Source organism: Lepidochelys olivacea (assembly GCF_965140295.1).
Source record: "Lepidochelys olivacea isolate rLepOli2 genome assembly, chromosome: 2".
NCBI lineage: Eukaryota > Metazoa > Chordata > Testudines > Cheloniidae > Lepidochelys > Lepidochelys olivacea.
The window spans coordinates 37892274-37914419 of record NC_140412.1 but is presented as its reverse complement, the minus strand read 5'-3'; the positions used below and the strand labels follow the sequence as shown (position 1 = coordinate 37914419).

General features: G+C 39.8%; 1 protein-coding gene across 1 annotated transcript in view; it reads right to left on the bottom strand.

Moving 5' to 3' along the window:
• The window catches only part of UBR5 (ubiquitin protein ligase E3 component n-recognin 5), a 139958-nt gene that overhangs the window by 71936 nt on the left and 45876 nt on the right, over positions 1-22146 (bottom strand). The window contains exons 8-13 of the mRNA XM_084620112.1: positions 20301-20450; positions 18058-18269; positions 11525-11641; positions 11330-11440; positions 10409-10563; positions 6532-6649 (exon numbers count right to left, since the gene is read on the bottom strand). Of these exons, the coding sequence (XP_084476238.1) occupies positions 6532-6649; positions 10409-10563; positions 11330-11440; positions 11525-11641; positions 18058-18269; positions 20301-20450 (863 nt within the window). The remainder of the gene's footprint in view (positions 1-6531; positions 6650-10408; positions 10564-11329; positions 11441-11524; positions 11642-18057; positions 18270-20300; positions 20451-22146) is intronic.

Below are 22146 nucleotides of genomic sequence, written 5' to 3'. Positions count from 1 at the left end.
ATTTTTCCACCATGCAAGTGACAACAGGATGTGGTCTGGGACCTTCACCACATGGTCTGTGCTGTGTCTGTTGGGGACACAGACTGACACCAGCCACGCCTGCAGCAGCCTGAGGTGGAGCCGCGCATGGCAGACCACGTAAGTACAGGCTGCCATGTGGCTCAACAACCGCAGGCACATATAAGCGCCGGTAAGAAGGTGGGCTTGCACACACAAGATCAGGTCTGCCATGGCCTGGGACTGGGTCTCAGGGAGGAAGGTCCTGGCCCGCGTAAAGTCAAGGACTGCTCCAATGAACTCTAAGTCGTGTGCTGGAACTAAGGTTGACTTTTTCTCATTTATTAACCGCTGCAGGTCGCGATTGGTGGACCAAACTAGGTCGAGAGGACACTGCATCTGATCCCGGAATCAGCCCTTTATTAATTAACAAGTTTTTGAGATACAGATAAATTTGCACACCTTGGCTCCTCAGGTAAGGAGCCACTGACGCTATTCACTTTGTAAACGCTCTTGGAGCTGACAAGAGACCGAAGGGCCGTGCGTGATTGAAAACGGAAGAGGCCCATCACAAAACAGAGGGAATGCCTGTGCCCTGGGAAAATGGAAATACGAAAATACACGTCCTTTAAGTCAAAGGGAGCATACCAGTCTCCAGGATCCTCAAAATGCCTGCTTCCAGCTTCCTTGGCCTCTGGAAGAACCAGGCTGGGCAGAGGAATGGGAAGACGAAGGGTACTGCCACTTAAACCCTTTGTCTCTGTCCTTCCTGTAGGAGCTGGACTGGGGGACGCCTCAGGACCTAGACAGAGGAGGCGGGAGACGGAACGGCTTTCTAACCTACTCAGGGGTTTACAGGCCTGAGGAACAGAGGGTAGCACAGGAGTCTTTAAAGCCGTGGAGCTGTGCATCCGTCAGCTCCGAGAAGATCCCTGCTCCCTCAAATGGGAGGTCCTGAAGGGTAGTCTGCATTTCCTGGGACAGGCTGGAGGACTGCAACCAGGAGCTGCAGCTCATGACCACCACAGAGGCAACTACCCTGGCCGCCAACTCCATAGCATCCCAGACCATCTGGAGAACGTCTCTCGCCACTACCAAGGTGACAAACTATTGTGGAAGGCCCTCCTTGAACTTGCTGATGGAGTCCCACAGTTTGACATTGTACCTGCCTAGCAGGGCCTGATCGTTAGACACCCAAAATTCCAGGCTGGCAATTGAAAAAATTTTGCTGCCAAACAAGTCCAGCGTCCTGGCATCTTTATTTTTCTGTGTGCCGCTCGCCTAGCCCTTTCGTTGATGGCAGACACGACCAGGGACCCTGCTGGAAGGTGGGCATACAGGTATTCAAATCCCTTGCCGGGACATAGTACCTCTTTTCCGCCTTCTTGGAGGAAGGTGAAACAGAAGAGGGGGTCTCCAAAGACTTAGCAATTTTCAGGACCCCTGGGTGGACGGGCAACGGGAGCCGGGCCGGGGTGGAGGAGGGTATGACATTAAAGAGGTCATCAGACTCCTATGCTAGGGGGAACAGTGCTGGGCAGATTCCGGTGCTGGCAGCGCGTTGCATGCCAATGCTAAAGTGCCGGGCATGGAGTCCGATTGAGCGGTCTCTGAGGCAGGACGAAGCGCAGCCTCCTTGAGGAGGAGCCTCAAGTGGATATCCCGCTCTTTTTGAGTTTGAGGGCAAAAGTTTTTGCAGATCCTTCACTTATCCTTTCTGTGGGACTCCCTCAAACACCACTTGTGGGGGTTGCTAATGGGCATCGCCCAGCTGCACGATGAGCATGGCTTAAAGCCTGCGGAATGGGGCATGCCCCACTCCAAGGTGAAGTCCCCAATCGGGAATCTAACTCCTAAACTACTACTCTACCACTCAACTTAATGGTCTATGTACGTACTTATCAACTAAATACAAAGGAGACAGAACAATGGACTGTAAGAACCGCTAACATTCTTGCCATGCAAGACAAGGCACTCCAACCAAACATCATGAGCGGTAAGAAGGAACAGAGGGTGTAGGGTCAGAGGTGCCTCATACACAGATGCATGAACATGGCACTCAAGGGGGCGCCACAGCTAACCCTATGGATACCACTAAGGCAAAAGTCTCCGATGACTGTACACATGGGTGTGCACACACTTAGAATGGAATAGACAGGAGCAAGCACTCGAAGAACTGCTGTTCAGAGCTGGGTAGCAATGACTCCAATACACTATTACAGAGTTGTACACAGCTGTTAAGAAATGCAGGTAATCCCAACACCTACCTACGTGGGTTTCAGAGAGCAGTATAAAGGGGACCTTAGGCTTGGTCTACTGAGTTTTTGGATTGACTTAATTATTGTGGTTTAAAAAAAACAAACAGTTTCCAAGGTCAGAAGGGATCACTGTGATCATCTAGGCTGATCTCCTGTATGACACAGGTCATAAAACTTCCCCCAAAATAATTTTTGAACTACAGCATATCTTTTTTAAAAATCCAATCTTGATTTAAAAATCACCAGTGTTCGAGATTCCACTACGATACTTGATAAATTGTTTCAGAGGCTAATTACCCTCACTTTAAAAAGCATGACTTATTTCCAGTCTGAATTTGTCTCGCTTCAACATCCCGCCATTACTATACCTTTGTGTGCTAGAAAGAAGAGTCCATTATCAAATGTTTGTTCCCCATGTAGGTATTTATAGGCTGTGATCAAGTCACCCCTTAGCATTCCCTCTGTTGAGGTAAATGGTAGGGCTGTTCAGCATTAAAAAAAAATAATTTTAATTCATTGTGCTGTTAAACAATAATAGAACACTATATAAATATTTTTGGATGTTTTTCACATTTTCAAATACATTGATTTCAATTACAATACAGAATACAAAATGTACAGTGCTCGCTTTATTTTTTATTATAAATATTGGCACTGTAAACAAAAGTATTTTTCAATTCACTTAATACAAGTACTGTAGTGCAATCTCTTCAACTTTCATGATACTTACAAATATAGATTTATGTATAAAAAATAACTATTCAAAAATAAAACAATGCAAAACTTTAGAGCCTGCAAGTCCACTCAGTCCTACTTCTTTGTTCAGTCAATCACTCAGACAAACAAGTTTGTTTACATTTGCAGGAGATAATGCTGCCCACTTCTTGTTTACAACGTCACCTCAAAGTGAGAGCAGGAGTTCGCATGGCACTGTTGTAGCTGATGTTGCAAGATATTTACATGCCAGATGCACTAAAGATTCATATGTCCCTTCATGCTTCAACCACCATTCCAGAATACACGCTTCCATGCTGGTGACGTGTTCTGCTCAGTAACAATCCAAAGCAGCGCAAACCGACGCACATTCATTTTCATCGTATGAGTCAGATGCACCAGGAGAAGGTTGATTCTGTTTTTTGGTGGTTCAGGTTTTGAAGTTTCCACATCGGAATACTGTTTTTAAAATTTCTGAAAACATGCTCTAGATCCCAATCAGATTTTGGAAGGCACTTCAGATTCTTAAACCTTGGGTCGAGTGCTGTAGCTATCTTTAGAAATCTCACATTAGTACTTTCTTTGCATTTTGTCAAATCTGTAGTGAAAGTGTCATCCTCCGAGACTGCTATAACATGAAATATATGGCAGAATACGGGTAAAACACGGAGCAGGACACATAAAATTCTCCCACAAGGAGTTCAGTCACAAATTTAATTAACGCATTTTTTTTTAACTAGCGTCATCAGCATGGAAGCATGTCTTCTGGAATGATGGCCAAAGCATGAAGGGGCACACAAACGTTTAGCATATCTGGCATGTAAGTACCTTGCAATGCTGGCTACAAAAGTGTCATGCGAACATCTCTTTTCACTCTTAGGTGACACTGTAAATAAGAAATGGCCAGAATTATCTCCCCTAAATGTAAACAAACTTATTTGTCTTAGCGAGTGGCTGAACAAGAAGTAGCATTGAGTGGACTTGTAGGGCTCTGAAGTTTTACATTGTTTTGTTTTTGAATGCATTTATGTAACAAAAAAAAAATCTACATTCGTAACTTGCGCTTTCACAATAAAGAGCTTGCACTACAGTATGTGTATGAGGTGAATTGAAAAATACTATTTCCTTTATTGTTTTTACAGTGTAAATATTTACTACAAATAATATAAAGTGATCACTCTACACTTTGTATTCTGTATTGTTATTGAAATCAATATTTGAAAATGTAGAAAAATATCCAAATTATTTAAGAAATTTCAATTGATATTCTATTTTTTAACAGTGCAATTGAAACGGCCATTAATAGCAATTAATTTTTTTTTGAGTTAATCGCGTGAGTTCACTGCGATTAATCAACAGCCCTAGTAAATATATTGAGTTCCTTGAGCCTATCGCTATAAGACAGGTTTTCTAATCCTTTAATATCATTCACATGACTTTTCTCTGAACCCTCTCCCATTTATCAACATCCTTCTTGAATTATGGACACCAAAACTGGACACTGAATTCCAGCAGTGGCTGCACCACTAACACACACAAAGGCATAACCACCTCTTTACTCCTACTCGAGAATCTCCAGTTTACACATCCAAGGATCATATTTTCCCCTGTGGCCACAGAACTGCATTGAGAGATCATGTTTAGTTCATTACCCACCATGATCCCCGAATCTTTTTCAGAACCACTACTTCCCAGGATAGAGTCCCCAATTCTGTAAGTATGGCTTACATTCTTTGTTCCTAGATGTATACGGTTACATTTAGCCGCATTAAAACACATTACTTGTGCTCTGCTTACCAAATAATCCACGCCTTTCTCTACCAGTGACCTGTCCACTCCCCCTATTTGTGTGTTGTCTGCAAACTATCAGTAATGATTTTATGTTTTCTTCCAGATCATTGATAAAAATGTTAAATAGCATAGGGCCAAGAACTGATCCCTGTAGGACCCCCGCAGAAACAGACATTCAACGATGATTCCCTATTTACAATTACATCTCAAGACCCAGAGTTTGCCAGTTTTTAAATCTATTCAATGTGTATGCCATGTTAATTTTGTACTCTTCTACTTTTTTAATCCACCTTTCTATCCAAACAAAGTAGTAAAATCTATACAACCCCTTCTCTGGAATTAAGGGGTATAAAGGTGCCTTACACTGGTATAGCTAATGTGACACGTGATGCTTTAGAAACACTGAATATTCAAAGCCTACTGCTAGGGGCCTACCAAATTCATGGCTGTGAAAAACGTGTCAGGGACTGTGAAATCTGGTCTCTTCTGAGAAACGTGGCTATTGTATGGGGCTCACAATATTGCCATCCTTACTTCTGCGCTGCCATCAGAGCTCAGTGGCTGCTGGCCGGGTGCCCAGCTTTGAAGGCAGTGTCGCCGCCAGCAGCAGTGCAGAACTAAGGATGGCAATACCGCAACCCCACCCCCAACAATGACCTTGCAAGCCCCTCACAGCCTCCTTTTGGGTCAGGACCCCCACCGTTACGACACCGGAAACTTGCAGATTTAAATATGTGAAACCACAAAATTTAAGATTTTTTAAAATCCTATGACCTTGAAATTTATCAAAACGGACAATGAATTTGGTAGGGTCCTACCTATTGCATTGAGATGTGACAGATGTTATGGGCACATGGAATATTCAAAAACAGCTGCATCTATTTTAAATGTTATTTGTATTCCTGGCTCAAAAGATGAACTAAAGGGTTTTCTGCAAAAACTGAAGTCACTGAGGGATAACTGATGCTAATCCTCACCAGTGATACAAGACAAGTTAACAAATCTGTGGAAGTTTCGCTCTCACCTCCCTCAAGGCAAATAGCATATACTGGTTTGACCTGGTAAGAGGCCTGGGAGACAAAGAACTTGAAACGGTATAAAATACCAGCCATGAACAGAGGAGTCACTCACAGTCAAACCAAGAACAAACACGAGACTGTGAACAAGAGAGGCAGGCCCTGTGGAGAAGGCCTAAAGTACGTTAGTCCTACTAGGGTCCCTATGTGGGAGATTAACTGACCAGGCAGTCACCAGGCATGTATATAAGATGTTTTCTTTGTAATGCTTTTATTCTGAACAAACAGAGAGCTGACTGATCACCAGTTAACCCTGTCATTGTCCCTGAAACAGGACTGCAGGTGCTGAACTAAAGTCAGACCTACTGAGATAATTACAATAAATTGCAGAAACCTGCAGCCTGAGTCCCCAGTCTGGGAAGAAAGGATCATGGGATCCCATCCTGAGACAGGTCTCAGGCCTCTATCCGTCACCTAAGTGGCGTGCCCTCAGGGATACCAGGAGGCGGTCAGAGGTGCAGTTAGCTGTGACTGTAACCGCTTATTCCTCTAAATTTACAGGAATAAGCTATACCAGCATAGCTGCATTGACACGTAGGGGGTTGCAGCACTTTAACTACAGTAAAAGTGATACAACTTTTGTGCACAGACAAGGCCTTAGTGTAAATGGAGAATAGAGCCTGATATGTTTTTGACAACCAGTATCCCCCTCCCAAAACACTTAAGACAGCTCACAATACAGTGGTTGTACTTACTTGCGTGCCAACTGTGATATTTGGCATTGAAGAGATGCCAGCACTAGACTTGGGCTTTTTATTTTTTGCTCTGGCCTTTTCTAGCATCTTCTTCCTTTGGCTAAAAGGAACTACTCCCCTAAGGAAAGAAAACAAAATTATTAAACCAAGAACTACAAAAGAAGTGTCTGTTCATAGTCTTGAGCTTCTCAAGACTACAACTTCGGGCCTGTCTATATTGGCAAGTTTTGTTGCCAAAAACTGCCTTTTGGCGACAAAACAGCAAGAACGTACATACTACAATGGGACTTTTGTTGCAAAAAACGCCCAGTTTTGGTAACAAAAAAATTCCACTGCTACGAGAGACTTGTTTTTTCCCCTCCCTTTTTTGTCCATAAAGAGGCTTCTGCCAGTATCCCACAATGCCTGCCCTGATTGCTCTGCTCAGTGTTTTGATCTCTGCTGCCCTGCAAGCATGCGCCCCTCCCCTTTCAAAGCTCCAGGAAGTAGCTGTGTGCTGCTCCATTTGGGAAACAAAGAGTAAATAACTGGAATGCTCCTGTTCTGCCCGGCACTAGGAACACAGCAGCAGGCAGACTGCTGCTGCAGAGGAAGGGGGACAGACTGCTGTGCTGCTTTGCCATTCCTCCGCACTGAGAGCTCACAGAGCTGCTCATGATGCTGCTTTCCGCAGCTGGAGGGGGCTGTGGCAGAACTTGGAGAGGATCCCAAGATGCGTGGGGATCAGCTCTTCCTTCCCACAACACTGCACTGTGGGATACATACCCACAGTGCATTGCTCACCCTGTCGATGATGGTGTCCCCAAAGTAGACATGATCTGTTGACAGAGGGAGCAAGTATGAACACCCTTTGGCGATTTTTGGGTGTTGAGGTAAGTTTTGTCAACAAAACTTGGTAGTGTAGACAAGCCCTTAAATGGAAGGCATGGTAAAACACCACTCTGCCAAAAGCCCTCAGCAAAAGTGACATCTTGCTGTCCCATATTCACTCCACCTCACTCTCAAATGCTCTTATATCAAAATGCTCACTTTACAAATCATTTTTTTTAAACTGCCTGTACTGAAAACTCAACATACTATTTAAAAACCTAAAACTTTTTGTCCTGCTTTCTATACCACAACAGAGAATCTAGAATTAAACTCACTTTGCAATTTCTGCTAAAGAAACAAGGAAAAAACACCACTTGCAGCACTTTCAGTGTTAAATGCAGATATACTTTGCACTATACAGAGATGCATTCAGGAAAAAGGGGTCAATTTCAAGTCATCTGATCATAATGGCATTTTGAATCTAGCTCAGCAAAGAACAAGGTAATGCTATTTAAATATATTTTTAAAATACTACATTGTCACACCAGCCTGACAACGCAGCAGATGGAAGATGTGCTGCCATTCAAGAGATTGAGGATGAGAAGCAATTACAATATTCTCCCCACTATGCCCACTAGAACTCTATGTAAACACCACAAGAGCTTTTTGTATATGGGTTCTTACTGCTCTACTCTGTACTGAGTGCCAGGATCAGCTCTGGATAGCAGCAAGGATACATGCACCAAGGGCAAAACAGGTAACAAGTACAACTTGAAACAATTTTCTTGAAATGCAAAAGCAATTAACTAGCAAATACCAACTCTTTTTGGCAATCAGTCCCTAAACATATTGAGGCTGTCCTCACCATGACTGGCAACAATTCCCAAAGCTCACCGGCCTTTTCCTTCCTGGAGAAAAGAGTGGTGTTGGGAGGTTGTATGTTTTTTAAAGCACCGGTTAAAAATACTTTGTCCTGGTGTGGTCATGCCCTAAGTGAGATTTCCAAGTCATCATATTTTTTCCTCATCTAGATACTTTCTCCCCCCAGTCGAGTTAGACTGATCCAGCTACAACTCAAATGAAAACCTTAACACCCTTACCTTGATTTTAGCAAGTCAAGTTATAACCTCAGACTATACAGCTAGAGGTGGTAAACTGTGCGTACACGGATACAAAAAGAGTTAAGCCAATTTTATTTAGATAATATGGATTTACATACAAGACACCTTTTTACCATAGCCTAGCCACAGTATAAACAGCATAGTATGCTCTCTCTACCATGCCTGTCAGCAATTTAGATTTTTTTGGGAAAAGAATCATCATGATTAATAGAACCTTATGTCTCCATAATCTGATGACAAATACATGATCATCAATGTTGAAGTTAAGCATATCTAACTAGTGAAGGGCCCTGCAGGATAATTCAATTTGTAGTTAATTTTTAAATAGCATAACAAACAAACCTCTTAAATACAATGGGCTTATTATTCAAAAAAGGTAAGAAGGCATGCAAAAGTTTCCAGTATTACGGTCCCCACAAAGTTGTGGTTTACTGGTTGCTATGCTGAGTGATGCTCTAGAATGAACTGTGTTTGCAATGACATTGGTTTTACAGTCAAGAGAAAAAAAAATCAGAAAGTTGTGATTTCTACTACAGCTCTGCCCCAAATTTCAAAATCAGGAGTAAAATACAGCTTCCTCATATATCTGGCTGTGATTTTGTTTGGCTTCTGGTTAATATTTAGCAAACACCCCAAACAGAAAGATATTTAGTATCTCAAATTTTCGGTGCTTGCAAGTAACTGGTCAGCGAGTATTTAATCCCACTATAACAAAAGCTACTGGAGATCCCTGCCACTGTAAGCAAGGCTTGTTTAGATTTAGCATAACTCTTAAGTGAAGCACAGGTAAAAACAAGGTGGGCACTGAAAATGGCACGGATATGCATGTCAACTCATTGTAATTAGAAATGTATTTTCATTTTTTTACATGCTTGGAAAAATCATCATCAACTTCTACCTTTTTATGTCCAGAAAACTTGACATTTTAAAAATTCAGTGAAGTTTTACAAATAGAAATGTTTTAACAATTTATGGGAGGTTATTTCATCCAATTTTTCAGCATGCATTTAAGCCAACAATATAGTTTATGAATCAGACTGCCTAACATTCTAGCCACAGAGCTCTATGGGAGAAAAAGGACAGTGTACACGGGTAAGTTTGTTTTCTATATTATTTGTAAAGGCCTGAAAGATACAAAATATATTAAAACTACTTTGTGAAACTATGTAATACCGGGGGAGAACATTCAGCCAACCAGCATTTATTTTCCCAGTAAGAACAACTCAATTATCTGGATCTGCAGATGACAACCCAACTTGACAAGAAAATTTTTTCATTATCTATATTGCACAGTCTCAGTCTAATGTCCTAAATTCTGTAGCTCTTAGCAAGGCTTTCATACTCTATGAAGTCAGTCATCAGAATCCAACGATGAAAGTACATCTTTACAGGCACGTCTGGACCCTTGACACCTCAGTCAGTGGCATCTCACTGTATTATATAGCTGCTCCTCAGCTACAATACAATAATGGTATCAGTTTTACAACGTTCACTATGTTTCACAGCACTATTAGCAAAAACAGCCTTCTCTAGAATCATTTCTTTACCAACTTTTCTATCACTATCCTATCTGAATACTAATGAATTTAACTTCACAAAGTATCACAATATCCCATTTTACAAAAAACAAACAATCAAAAAAAAACCCCCAATAATTTCAATTACTTCCTCAAGGTCACACAGGAAGCTTGTGGCAGAGCAAGGAATAAAACCCAGATCTCTTGATTCCCGCCAGGTCCAATGCTTTAGGCACAATATCTTTCCTCTTTTGTAATCATAGCGTGCAATAATACAAATACTTCCCTCAAGGATAGTATAAGCCATGAAAGCAGAGTTACAGAACTTCATCACTAGAACTATAACATGTGAACTGCAAGGAAGCTTTGTCATTATAATGAGTTTGCAGATACTTTTGGACAAATATATTCAATACCATATATACTTACCACCAGTACAAGTTGTTCTCTAGCTGAGCACAGGTATAAAGAGCACAACAATGTAGTGAAACTATCCGTTCTCCCTGCAGCTCTGAGTATGTCTGTGCAGTGTGTTCCAATTTAGAAGCTACAGAGCTTAAAGTTTCATCCACCCAGGTAGCAACCTAAAAGGAAGGGGAGGCGGAAAAAAACAACACTGCATCCTAAACAAACTCTTTACATTTTTCAGAATGAATCAGTTTGGGAAAAGTATCATCAGCCCAATTCTTCACTCCAGTCTTAGAACTGGCCCTTTAAAGTTTTGATTAATCTGGTAAATTTTCCCTTCCAGTTCTGGTCTCAGCCAGAAAATGAAAGTACCAAAAAACTGAAAGGGTACTCCTGGTCAAAGCATTTCAGCAAATTTGGATATTTAACCAAACTGCATTTTAACTCTAAACTTTCTGAGATTCGTCTATTATTGGTCAAAACAAACTTACTGTTTGTATAATCTGTTTTACTGTACTTGGAGCTCAAAAATCTTTAAATCCTTAATATTTTTTGCTACAACTCCATTCCAGAATTAGTCCTCTCTAACTTGAGATTTCAGCGCAGCAGTAAAAAATTAACAGTTTTTTGAAATTTGATAAGATGGACAGGCTTTCATTGCTTAAGAGTCCCTGGAGGCTGGGACCACATTTTAATCTTTGCTCACAGAAAGACCTCAGAACTGCCTTTGATTTAAATTGCTATAGTACAAAAGAAGATAATTATGAAAGCTGAACCTGTCAACAAAAATTATTCACTATGATCTTTATAATGATATTAATTTGTACTACTGACTTATAGGTGCAGACTTTGGTTTACTTATTCTTCATAGAGCAAAACAGTGGCTGAAAAAACCCCAAAAGTTTTATCATGAACTCAACAACAAAGAAAAGGATCTCATACCTTGTTATTTTCTGTGGCTACAGTTGCTCTGATACTATTTGCAGAAAGGAGCACTATCTTTTCGTTGGTTAACCCCAAAAACATTGCTCGTGGATGATGTAATGAAGGATTCTTTGAAAGCATAAAAGAGGTTATTATTTTATAAATTCATACATACAGAATTATTTTAAAGATAGATTTAAGGATGTACAGTACCTGTGCATTTCTATAAGGCTCTGATTCACTCCATTTCCACTGATAAAGTTCCCCTTTACTGCTAACTGCCACAAGCTCAGAATACAGAGCTCCAATAGAAATAAACTTTGTTCCATCCTACAAATGAAAAAGATGAAGTCTAAAATGGCAGTGCTATATACTAAAACTTTTTGAGTAACAGCAGATTTTAACAAACAAAAAATGTCAAGTGTGCAAAACAGAGCTTACAATGGTTACTGAAATTTTAATCAAGTCATCTGTACTATTAGAGTTCCACTGAATTTAAAATTCAGTAGTAAAAAAGAAGTTATCTAATGTGTTGCCTGAAGCTGATCATACTTTCAGAAACAAATAATGAAATATTCAAGATCTTTTATTCAGGAAGTTATTTTCCTTCAGTTCAGTAATATCACAATTTGCCAATCACATTAAAAAAATTCAATTCACAGCCACAAAATATTTATGACAGTGTGGTTTTTGGTTTAAAGATACAAAAGGAAGGATATTTAAATGTTACAGATAAGTGTCCTATTAGGGGCAGAATTTATCAGTTTGGAAAAGTCTCATTTCCATGTGGAAATTTTTGCACCCATTACCGTTATCAGTGACTACTAAAAATACCATAACCACAAGATTTGAGAAAAATATATTTGAAATCTTTTACATTATACATTTGACAGCACCTTTGTGTACAGTCAATTACATTTTTGGTGACTGAACATGTCTTTCTTCACACCCTGCTGGAGTATGGTGAGGAGTAATGGGAAGAGAGCTGAACTGACAACAAGTAGCAGGCAGATGTGCGCACACAGAAAAGGGGAACTGGAAACAAGGCTAGGCATGAGCATTTTTGTTATTGCTCTTATTGCCTCTGAGCCTCTCACCCTTCTACACATTTCTCTGCATCTGTATTTATTTTGAAAGTTGTTTTTTTAATTCAAAATACATCATTTAAAGGGTGATCAAGAATTTTTTTAAGATAATAAATTAACACACCCACGTTGTCAGTGTTCCCTGAATTTAAAATTCTGTTAGTGTCTCAGTACCACAACCCAGTATGCGCATCTTTACATGCTATTACTTAAAGGTGACACTCTTATCCGGTTTAGCCCCATTTTCTTTAGTTTGTCAAGGCTCCCATTTATTGGGACTGAAATTTGCACGTTCTGTATCATCCCTGAGAATTTTTATTTGTATTTTAATTTTAAGTTTCAGCAAAATTTGTTTGACTATTTTTAAATTATACAAGCATGGCTGGGGAGAGAGGGAAAGGGGACAAGATACACTATCTTATCTGAATTTTTTTATTAAAAGTCAAAATATTTTAAGCAAGAAATTATCACACTTGACTTTTACATAGCTCGAGGTTAAGGCTCAAGACATTAGAAGAAAGAAGTTCAGCAGTTTTAAAGTAATAGACATTTTAGGACTCAGAACCCGAAGTCAAAGCCATATGGGTGGACTTCTGTGTCCACATTGATCCCCAGTGTCTTGAACGGGAACTCCATGCAGGTAAAGAAAACCTGCCTATGCAGATCTGACTACAGGATCAGGGCCTTAATTTGTCAATTTCATGCACAGGGTGACAGAATTTAAAAAACAGTGGGATTTAAGACCTTCTCAGTTCAGGATAGTCTTCCAACTTAAAATTAAGATTAATTTTCTTTGAATTTAGCTTGTTTTGCAAAACTAAGGTTTTAAAAATCAAACTGGTTTTCGTTTGGGTTTTTTTGGGAGAGAGGGGAGGCATTTTGGGGACAGGTTGATTTTGTTATTAAATTGGTTCTGATAGTTTAAAGTTACAAAAGTTTTAAAATCGGTTCCTCAACTGGAAAATCAGTTCTTCCAAAAATTTTCAAGATAGCTCCATTAAGAAATGGCTCCATTTTAGCAGGCAAACTGAGTAGCTCAGATTTCTCTCTTTCTCAAAAGCATTTTCCTCCCCTCCCCAAAGAGCAAACACAACAATAAGGATGAGGGAGTCAGAGGTTAAGGCTGGACATTAAAGCCATCACACCCCCCCTTTTTGCATATGCTTTAAAAGTTGTGTCTTTATAGCATTATATATATTTATAAATACATAAATACAAATAAAAAAAGTGCATTTCACATGATGTATACCATATGTATAGTAATATACTATTACGTAACACAGATTCAGCACATAATCTGATCTCCCCCGTTATATGAAAAACCAAAAATTCTTCCAAGAGATCAGATCATTTCTTTCATTGGATACTGATTGCAAATCAACTGCCATGTTGTGAGCTCCTATATCCATTTAGATTCTAGTAGTTTAAAAAGACTAGGTTTTTTTTTTTTTGCCCCCAGAACAGTCAAGCACATTAAATTGCCAGAGGAATTGTTTATAAACACACAAGTGTATAAAATGAGCACTGATCAACAATACACTCTTATTTTCATAACTCCTCAGTAATTTTGTGCATTGTTCCTCAAATGAATGTTTTAAAATCCTTAGGGAAGAAATGTCTAAAACATGTTTTGTGATGTACCCTACACACACAGGAAACCATACATAACATGGTATAATTATGTCATTTGTAAACCGCAGATGAAACATTTATAAATATTCCAAAGGTTAAGAGACCTTCAAGGTAGGGGTGTGTACACACACACCCCCCTCTGGATTTACACACTCATACTGTGGCTAGAGGGGCCATCATATTATGTAGGTTAGACCCAGAATCAGACAAGAATAGCACTTTTAAATGTACCCATATTGCTGACAGTATCTGTTTTTTTAATTCAGGCTTCCCAAAATGTTTATGGATAGTCTTCATTCACGTGAAACAAAAAATTGCAAGAGCTATTTATCTGATATCATTACAAAAATTGCTTTAAAAAAAAAAAGATGCCATTTCATAGTTACATTTATAAACAGAGGCCCAAATATTCACTCCAAGATGACTCTGAATTAATGAAATATTACATGCTATGTTGACTTAAGGTAAGCTTCCTCAAAAATTGTAAGTAAGTTTCATCTTTGTGATAACTGTATTAAAAACAAGACATTTACAATAGTTGAGTGTGAAGTATTCACTAGAATATGCATATGAAGTGTGAGCAGTAAATTATTACTAGTTAAACGTTCATTTTACAAATGCATCTTATATAATACCAAAATACATTAAGATATTATTCAGTAACAAATTTAACTAGGAAGTATACACATACAGCATTGTATGAGAGGATATAATATGAATTAGAGTATTCTTTATACAGAAAACAGCAACCCAAGAACAGCTAGGTAGATGGCGAGTTGCTATCACAGCTACTGAATAGCTACCAGAGTGCTGCAGAGAAAAATAATTCCATTTACTGGAGGATTTGGGTATTCTGAAAGTTGCTTTCTCTCTGGTTTGGAATGAAAAAAGAGAACTTTGAAATTCTCTGCAAAATGGAAAGCCTTGGGGTCCCCAGCCCAGGGACAATCTGATCAGCTGGCTGCCCGGGAGCTGTGGACTCTCGACATCTGGGAGCCTGGGCTGCCAAGGAGCCATACCACTCAGGACTTCCAGGCTCCCTGTCAGCCAACCTCTGAGCTCTAGAGGAGCAAGAAGCCTGGAGGCCTTGCTTCATGGCAGCCCAACAGATGAGATGTAAATGAGCCCTGGTTTCTCATCAGTCAGACTGCCAAGGAGCCACGTGGGTAACCTGGCAGGAAAACAGATAGGATTCCATTGGAATCCTGCTTGCTTCTTGTAAAAAATGAATAGTCCCTAATTTAGATGAATTAGCATTCTCTAACTGAAAAACATTCCACTGTGAAATTTCCAACAACCTCTGACAGCTACGAATTGGGTACACCTTATATTTATTACCCAGTCACCTTCACTCCCTATACTCCAGCCTCTACCTTCACTCCCTATACCTCCGCCTGCTTGTTTGTCTCATCCATCTGTCATGTCCTGTCTTTTATACTGCAAGCTCCATGAAGGAGGGACTCAAGTTTATTAAAAGATTGAACAGCTAAATAGAATGGAACACCAACCCGTTGTGGCCTTCAGGTGCTACTGCAATCTAAATGTATAGTAATAAAATAATAAATATAAAGTCTGTACGGAATCTCAGTGATTTTATATAATTTGCTAAATATTTTGTCTACATGACTTTCTTCATCCTACTGTTAAGACAAGTCAGAGGGCCAAAAGCACTGATTTAACAATTCAGAGTTACATGTTTAGGTTGTACTTCAGAATTCCAGGCATGGGTTGAAATGCACTTATTCAAAAATGAACAGTTTTTCCAAGAATCCACACTGTTCAGCCTGAGTACCAGGATGGAGGAAGTGGTAGTCAAGGTCAGCAGATAGACATGGAAAGTGACAAACCTCTGCAAGCTCTTTACCACTAGCTTGGCAAGAGGGCAAATAAACCAGAGAAGTGGGAAGCCCAAAAATAGAATATCAAAAGAACTGCTGAGCAAGGAAGACAGGAGAGAATGGGTAAAGGAAGAAGACAGACTGATATTGCAGACTGACACAGAGCCGTTGAATTGCCTGGAAGCGGTCGGTCGGCAGCAACACTCTCAACCTCGTGGAATCTAACAGGGCCCCAATGAACTCAATTTTTTGAGTGGGAGCCAAGGTTGACTCTGCGATGTTTAAAATGAGTCCCAGAGAGTCGAGCAAACGCAACATGGTGTCGACGTGGGTGAAAAGCTCCTCTCTGGAGCCACCTTCAGCAACCACTTGTAAAACGTCCACCAGTTTGTGCGTGTTCTCTTGGAGGAATTCCGCTTGGATGCCCTTGGATGCAACTACGTGGCATAAAACATCCCAGTGCAAACAACAGTAGGGAAGCGCTCCAATACTTTGATGTCAAAGGTGGTGAGAGCCGCTATGGGAGCGCTTGTGGCATCAAATGCAGCAGGGACGAAGTCCCCCACACGATTCTGGTGCTGTCTCCATCCCCACCATGGGGACGGAAGAGTCTGGATGCAGTGCTGACCAACATGAAGGTTCAGCGGCTCACTCCATTAGAGGGGTTATAGGTGAGGCAGCCTGGGGAAAGTCCTGGACCAACAGTGAGGTTGGGACCAAAAGGCAGAGGAGGTCTGCAGCTGTCGTAAGCGTACAAAGCATCATCACATTCGGTACTTGTATCTCCTCATTGGTACTGAACTCAAAGGATACCCAGAGGCCAGAACCAGGGTCAACGATATGGGGTTTCTGCCCTTCCCACTCAGTAACAGGGAAGCGTCAGAAGTACTCCAGCCATTCTGGTGGCAGATCCAATTCCATGCTGGTCCACGTTTTTCCTGGGGGAGGTGGAGGAGTTGCCCTGCAACCTAGAATAGTCCCGAATGGTCTTATGAGACCTCTTCCTTGGTGCCGATGACAGAGAACAGCTTCTCCACCTCTCTCGCAAGGCGCCTACCCTAGAAGGAGGGGCAAGAGTGCTCTCCGAACCCAAGGCTGATCTTTGGCCTAACAGGGCCTTGGTACCAAATCAGGCCGCATGTCCTGTTCAAGTAGGGGCTTCTTGAGGCAAAGGTCCTGTGCCACCTGAGTCCTCTTTTTAAATGATTTACAAATCTAACAGTGCTCTTTAAGGGGCGCTTCACCGAGACCAAGTCGGAGTCACTGTGGGGATCACACCTACACACGAAGAACAGTGTTTAACCCCCGTAACAGCTTCACCAGGGACACTATCAACTAACACTAACTACTGACTACTAGCTAACTTACTATATATAATAAACTAGGCTAAGACTAAATAAGAGGTTGTGAGACTACAACACCACAAAGCTCTGGCTCCAGCCATGGGCTTTGAGAAGAAACCGAGGGGGGTCAGGACAGCACTGTCTCATTTTGCCAGGGGAGGGGTCATAGCCACAAGCACCGCCCGTCTAGAGGTACAGCTAAGAAACAGACTCCAGCTCCAGTGCGCTGGACACGCACACACCTAGGTGGAATGCACACTCTGCATCTACTCGAATACCTGAAATTTTAGCCTGGGCTCCCATGGAGATGGAATATGGGGTGCAAGTGGGTCCAGCTACCAAGGCCAGATGGATACTTAATTACTATTTGTGCAGCTCTTGATCTTCACTTATTTAAATAACCAAGCATGACAAAATAGAATAAATGTAAACAGAACTGAAAGAACTGAACTAATCAAAATACAAGCCTCTTTTAAAGGAGCTGGACATGAATATGACCATTCACTCCAATGCATAAGTGCAACTCAACAGGAAACGGGAAATTGTTTAATGGAAGAGACAGCTTAAGTTCTTTGAGATTTCTCTGGTTGTTGCCCGCATGAGTGGCAGCCACAGAGATGAAATAGGTCAGAAAAGAAGTGGCAATTGAACCTCAGTTGTAAGGGCATGAATAGCAATAATATAAACAAAACTAAAGAAGCACATTAGGAATCACTTTACTTCAATATCACACTTACAAAAAAAAATCAAGATTTTTCCAGGGAAATCAGAAGTACAGACATTGGAAAAATAAGATCAGTTACATGCAATGTACTAAGCATATAAAGGAGCCAAAAAATTCTCAGTACCTTATCTGGCCACCATTGCAAGTCTTCCCCTAACGAGACTGGGCTTTGAACAGGTGTATTCTTCTTATCCAGGTTTGGCTCCCCTTCCTTGCTTGTAGAGCCCCTTTCATTATCAAATGAGGCTCCATCAAGCCACCTTCGTTCACGCAAACGTAAAACGGACTCACGTTCACGCAACAGCTCAGAGTCTCTCTCTAAGGGAAGAAGGAGAACTGGTATGCAATTGGGTCACACCAGTGGGATAAAAGTAAGCCACTCTCTAGTAAAGACCCTTCAGGATGCAACTAACAGCAGTTAAATCTATTCACAAAAATTTAAAATACTGATATATAAAAAAATCCTGACATGCAACATTCAATATATTAACCCTTTCAAGCATATGTACTTATTACTACCATATATAACATATGAATGAAACTAAAAATAAAGTTATTTCTAGAAATAAGAAAATCAGGTAGTTTGTGCACTACTGAAAGCATAATGCTTCATTTTTTACTCAGAGTGGTAAAAAGCCAAAATGTATTTAACAAGGTAATTTAAGGTTTTATAGTACGATATGCCCTGAAGTTTTACCCTATGATGGTTTATCTAATAACAAGATCATCTAATTAATCTATGACATCTGTTAGATACATTTAAGCAAGCCAAAAAAGAGTATTTATTAGAGAGTCTCATAACAAGTTTCCCAAAAATAAGAACTTGAAAAGGTTAAAGACAAAGCAATCTTTTTAAAAGGCTCTTGTAAAAATTTGATAATCCAACCCCTTTTGTTTAAAGCAACGTTTTACAGGACTGGATTGAATACATTAAAGCATATCTGGTGGTGTGGTTTTTTTTGTTGTTGTTTTCTGTTTTGTTTTTTTAAGTATTCAAATGAAAACTTTTCAAGAGTCAGACAAGTTTTAAAAAGGATCCTTGTAGGAAAGTGTTCCTTACCAAAATGCTTCCCCTCCAATTGGCCTACAAACTGTCTAAAGCCAGTACTCTGCAGTTCGCTCATGCAGATAAATTTTTTAAATCAGGTAATCAAACTAACTTTCCAAGAGTCAACTATGCATGGAAAATAAGGATTATAAAATTCGTGGTAACGTCTTACATAGAATAACCTTAGGAAAGGGAAAAAAAAGGAGGGATTTAGAAGGAGTTATGTCAAATGTTGAATATTTGTACATGCACATAATGCATTTAACCCATTAAGTACCTCATTTATGTTCATAAGATTCAATTGGAATTACATGTATGAAATGGTCCCACTACTGTATCATCCTTTCAATAAATTCCTCAAAATCTTGGGTCTTTTGCTATACTAGACAAACAGGAACAAGTTTTTACATAAGTCAAACATGACACCTTGCCCTGTAGGTAAAGTTCACATAACATTGAACCTGCTCATTCGGAAACATACTGACCCTCGACTGATAATTTGTATCAAGCAATTATATGCTCAGCAGTTAATATACTAATGAAGAAAACAGAATTATGAAACAGGTTAGAGCTGTACTAAATGAGCAATCATGGCAGAGGTTGGATTAACAGTTTGTAAAATGCTCTGGGCACCTATTGAGTAGAATTATCTTCAAGAAGCTATGAAGAAAAAGCTACAGATTCTATGCCATAAATATTAAGATTTAATACACTTTTCTAAGCATTTGTAATGACTTCCTACTATTCAAGGTGTTCATTAACCTTAGACAGTTACAAGCCCATTTCCAAAAATGCTTCAAAAAGAGCACAGTCCACCTCTCATTTCCCTCCCCTGAATTTAAAATTGCCTTCACTCATTTATTATTAAGTTAACTAGTTAAGAAAATTAGAAGAGCACTGCATACTGAGCAACCTAAACCAAAGAAACTAGCTTTCAGAATGCTGCATGTCATATCAAATTTGAGTATTACTTTTAGATCAGAATTAACATTCTCAATTAGATATATGAAGATAATTAGTAGGCATTTGTGGTTTCAAAAATAATTAGTAGGTATTTGTGATTTTAAAAATTTCATGCAAAATTTCTTTAAAAAAATGATTATCAGACAAACTTCAAAGTCGCTCTTGTGATTTTTGCAGAACTTACCTGTTCATATTCAAAAATTTTACTATTGATATTATCAAAATTATTAGAGACTTAATGTTTATCAATTAATCAATTTGTGCACACAAATCAAAGACTAACTAGTGTGTACTATCACTAGCTTTTTGCACAGGAAACTACTTATTACAAAGAAACAAAAAAGATGCAAAATTACCTCGGGATGAGCCTAGCCTGGAAAGTGATGAACGCCGAAAGGATGGATAACCAAAGTAACTAATATCTTCTGAAAACATAGCATCAGCATCAATAATGACACTTGGGTGAGCAGAATGTATGTCAGCATCCAGAAGAGACATAAGATCCTCTATAAGAGGAGACAAGGGTCTTAAGTGAATAATCAGCTACTTAAAACATCAACTAGAGAGACCATCACCAAATAAACATCAAAACAAAAAATGTCCTACTTATAAGTTGAATTTCTGCTCTTCAGATTCACCAGTGCAAACCGATGCGCCTCCTATGCACCCACGTTTACAATCAAGCACAGTGGTCCAATGTATGCAGCCAATTTTCCCTACAGGAACTGCTCTGTCACTTGTCTAACCAAGTTTTCTGGACAAATCTTACCCCAAAACAAAAAAAATTTCCACACCCCAGAAATTCAAACCTTAGTCACACACTTGGGAAGAGCAAAGCATCAATTAAAATAAACAGCCAAACTCCATAAATTAGTTACCTAGAATTAGAAACTAGTGTACACTAGTGACTAGTGTAGCTATTAGGTAAAGCTGTCCCTCCAAAGATCCTACAGCCTTTCCCCTCTGGTGCCAAGCAAAAAGACTACACACATTTCCGAGTGGCTGCCCAGCAAATTTGCTTCAGAGATTAAGAAATTTCTTCACTCCCGGAAACAGTCGCTGTGCTTTCATAGAATAAGCTTTGAGGTCAAACTTCACTATCTATATTAAAATGAATAAAAGGATGTCTACAAAAAAATAGTCACTATTTCAAATCTATACCATAAAAATTAAGAGCTAATTTGAAATACTATGAGTCTAATCCCAATTACTACTCAAAAAAATCTTAGGACTCTAAATACACAGACATTCACAGTGTTTCCTCTACAAGTGCCTATTATCAAATGAGTCTAATATAAGGTAGGAACACCAAATTCCATAATAAAAAAATACATAGAGCTAACATGTCAAACTTAATCATCATAGAATACAATACACCCAGCTTCTTCAGCCATGACCTCTCCTATTATGGAATTTGTAAAGCCTCTAAATTATCATACACCCAAAAAAATGCAGCAACAGTCTAGATTTAGTGGAATTAATTTGAGTTAAATAATAAAAGCTCTGAACCCTGGCAGGCAGATAGTTATTCCTACTTGGACTTTTGGAATTAAGAAGGGTTTCATTTCTTGACCGTGAAAAGGTCAGTCAGTGAACTTCCATCCCTCAAGACCAGAAGGGCCACATTAACATTTTCTGAAGCCAGACAAATAGTCCAGCATCCAACAACAGCTACTTGCTTTCTCAGCAGTCGTAAGACATTTCATATAAACAGACATTCACTGAAGACAATCATAAGAACATAAAAACGTCCGTACTGGGGGAATAAACAGAACAGGGCAATTATCGAGTGATCCATCCCATCATCCAGTCCCAGCTTCTAGCAGTCAAAAGGGTTAGGAACACCTGAAGAATGGAGTTGCGTCCCTGATCACCTTGGCTAATAGACATTGATGGACCTATCCTCCAGGAATTTATCTAAATTATTTTTTGAACCCACTTATATTTTTGGTCTTCATAGCATTCTCTGGCAGAATTCCACAGGTAGACTGTGCACTGTGTGAAGAAGTACTTCCTTCTGTTTGTTTTAAACCAGCTGTCTATTAATTTCACTGGGTGACCCCTGGTTCTTGTGTTATGTGAAAGGGTAAATAACACTTCCCTATTCACTTTCTCCACACCATTCATGATTTTATAAACCTCTATCATATTCCCTTCCCCTCCCCCCATTTAATAGTCTCTTTTCTAAAATGACCATTCCCA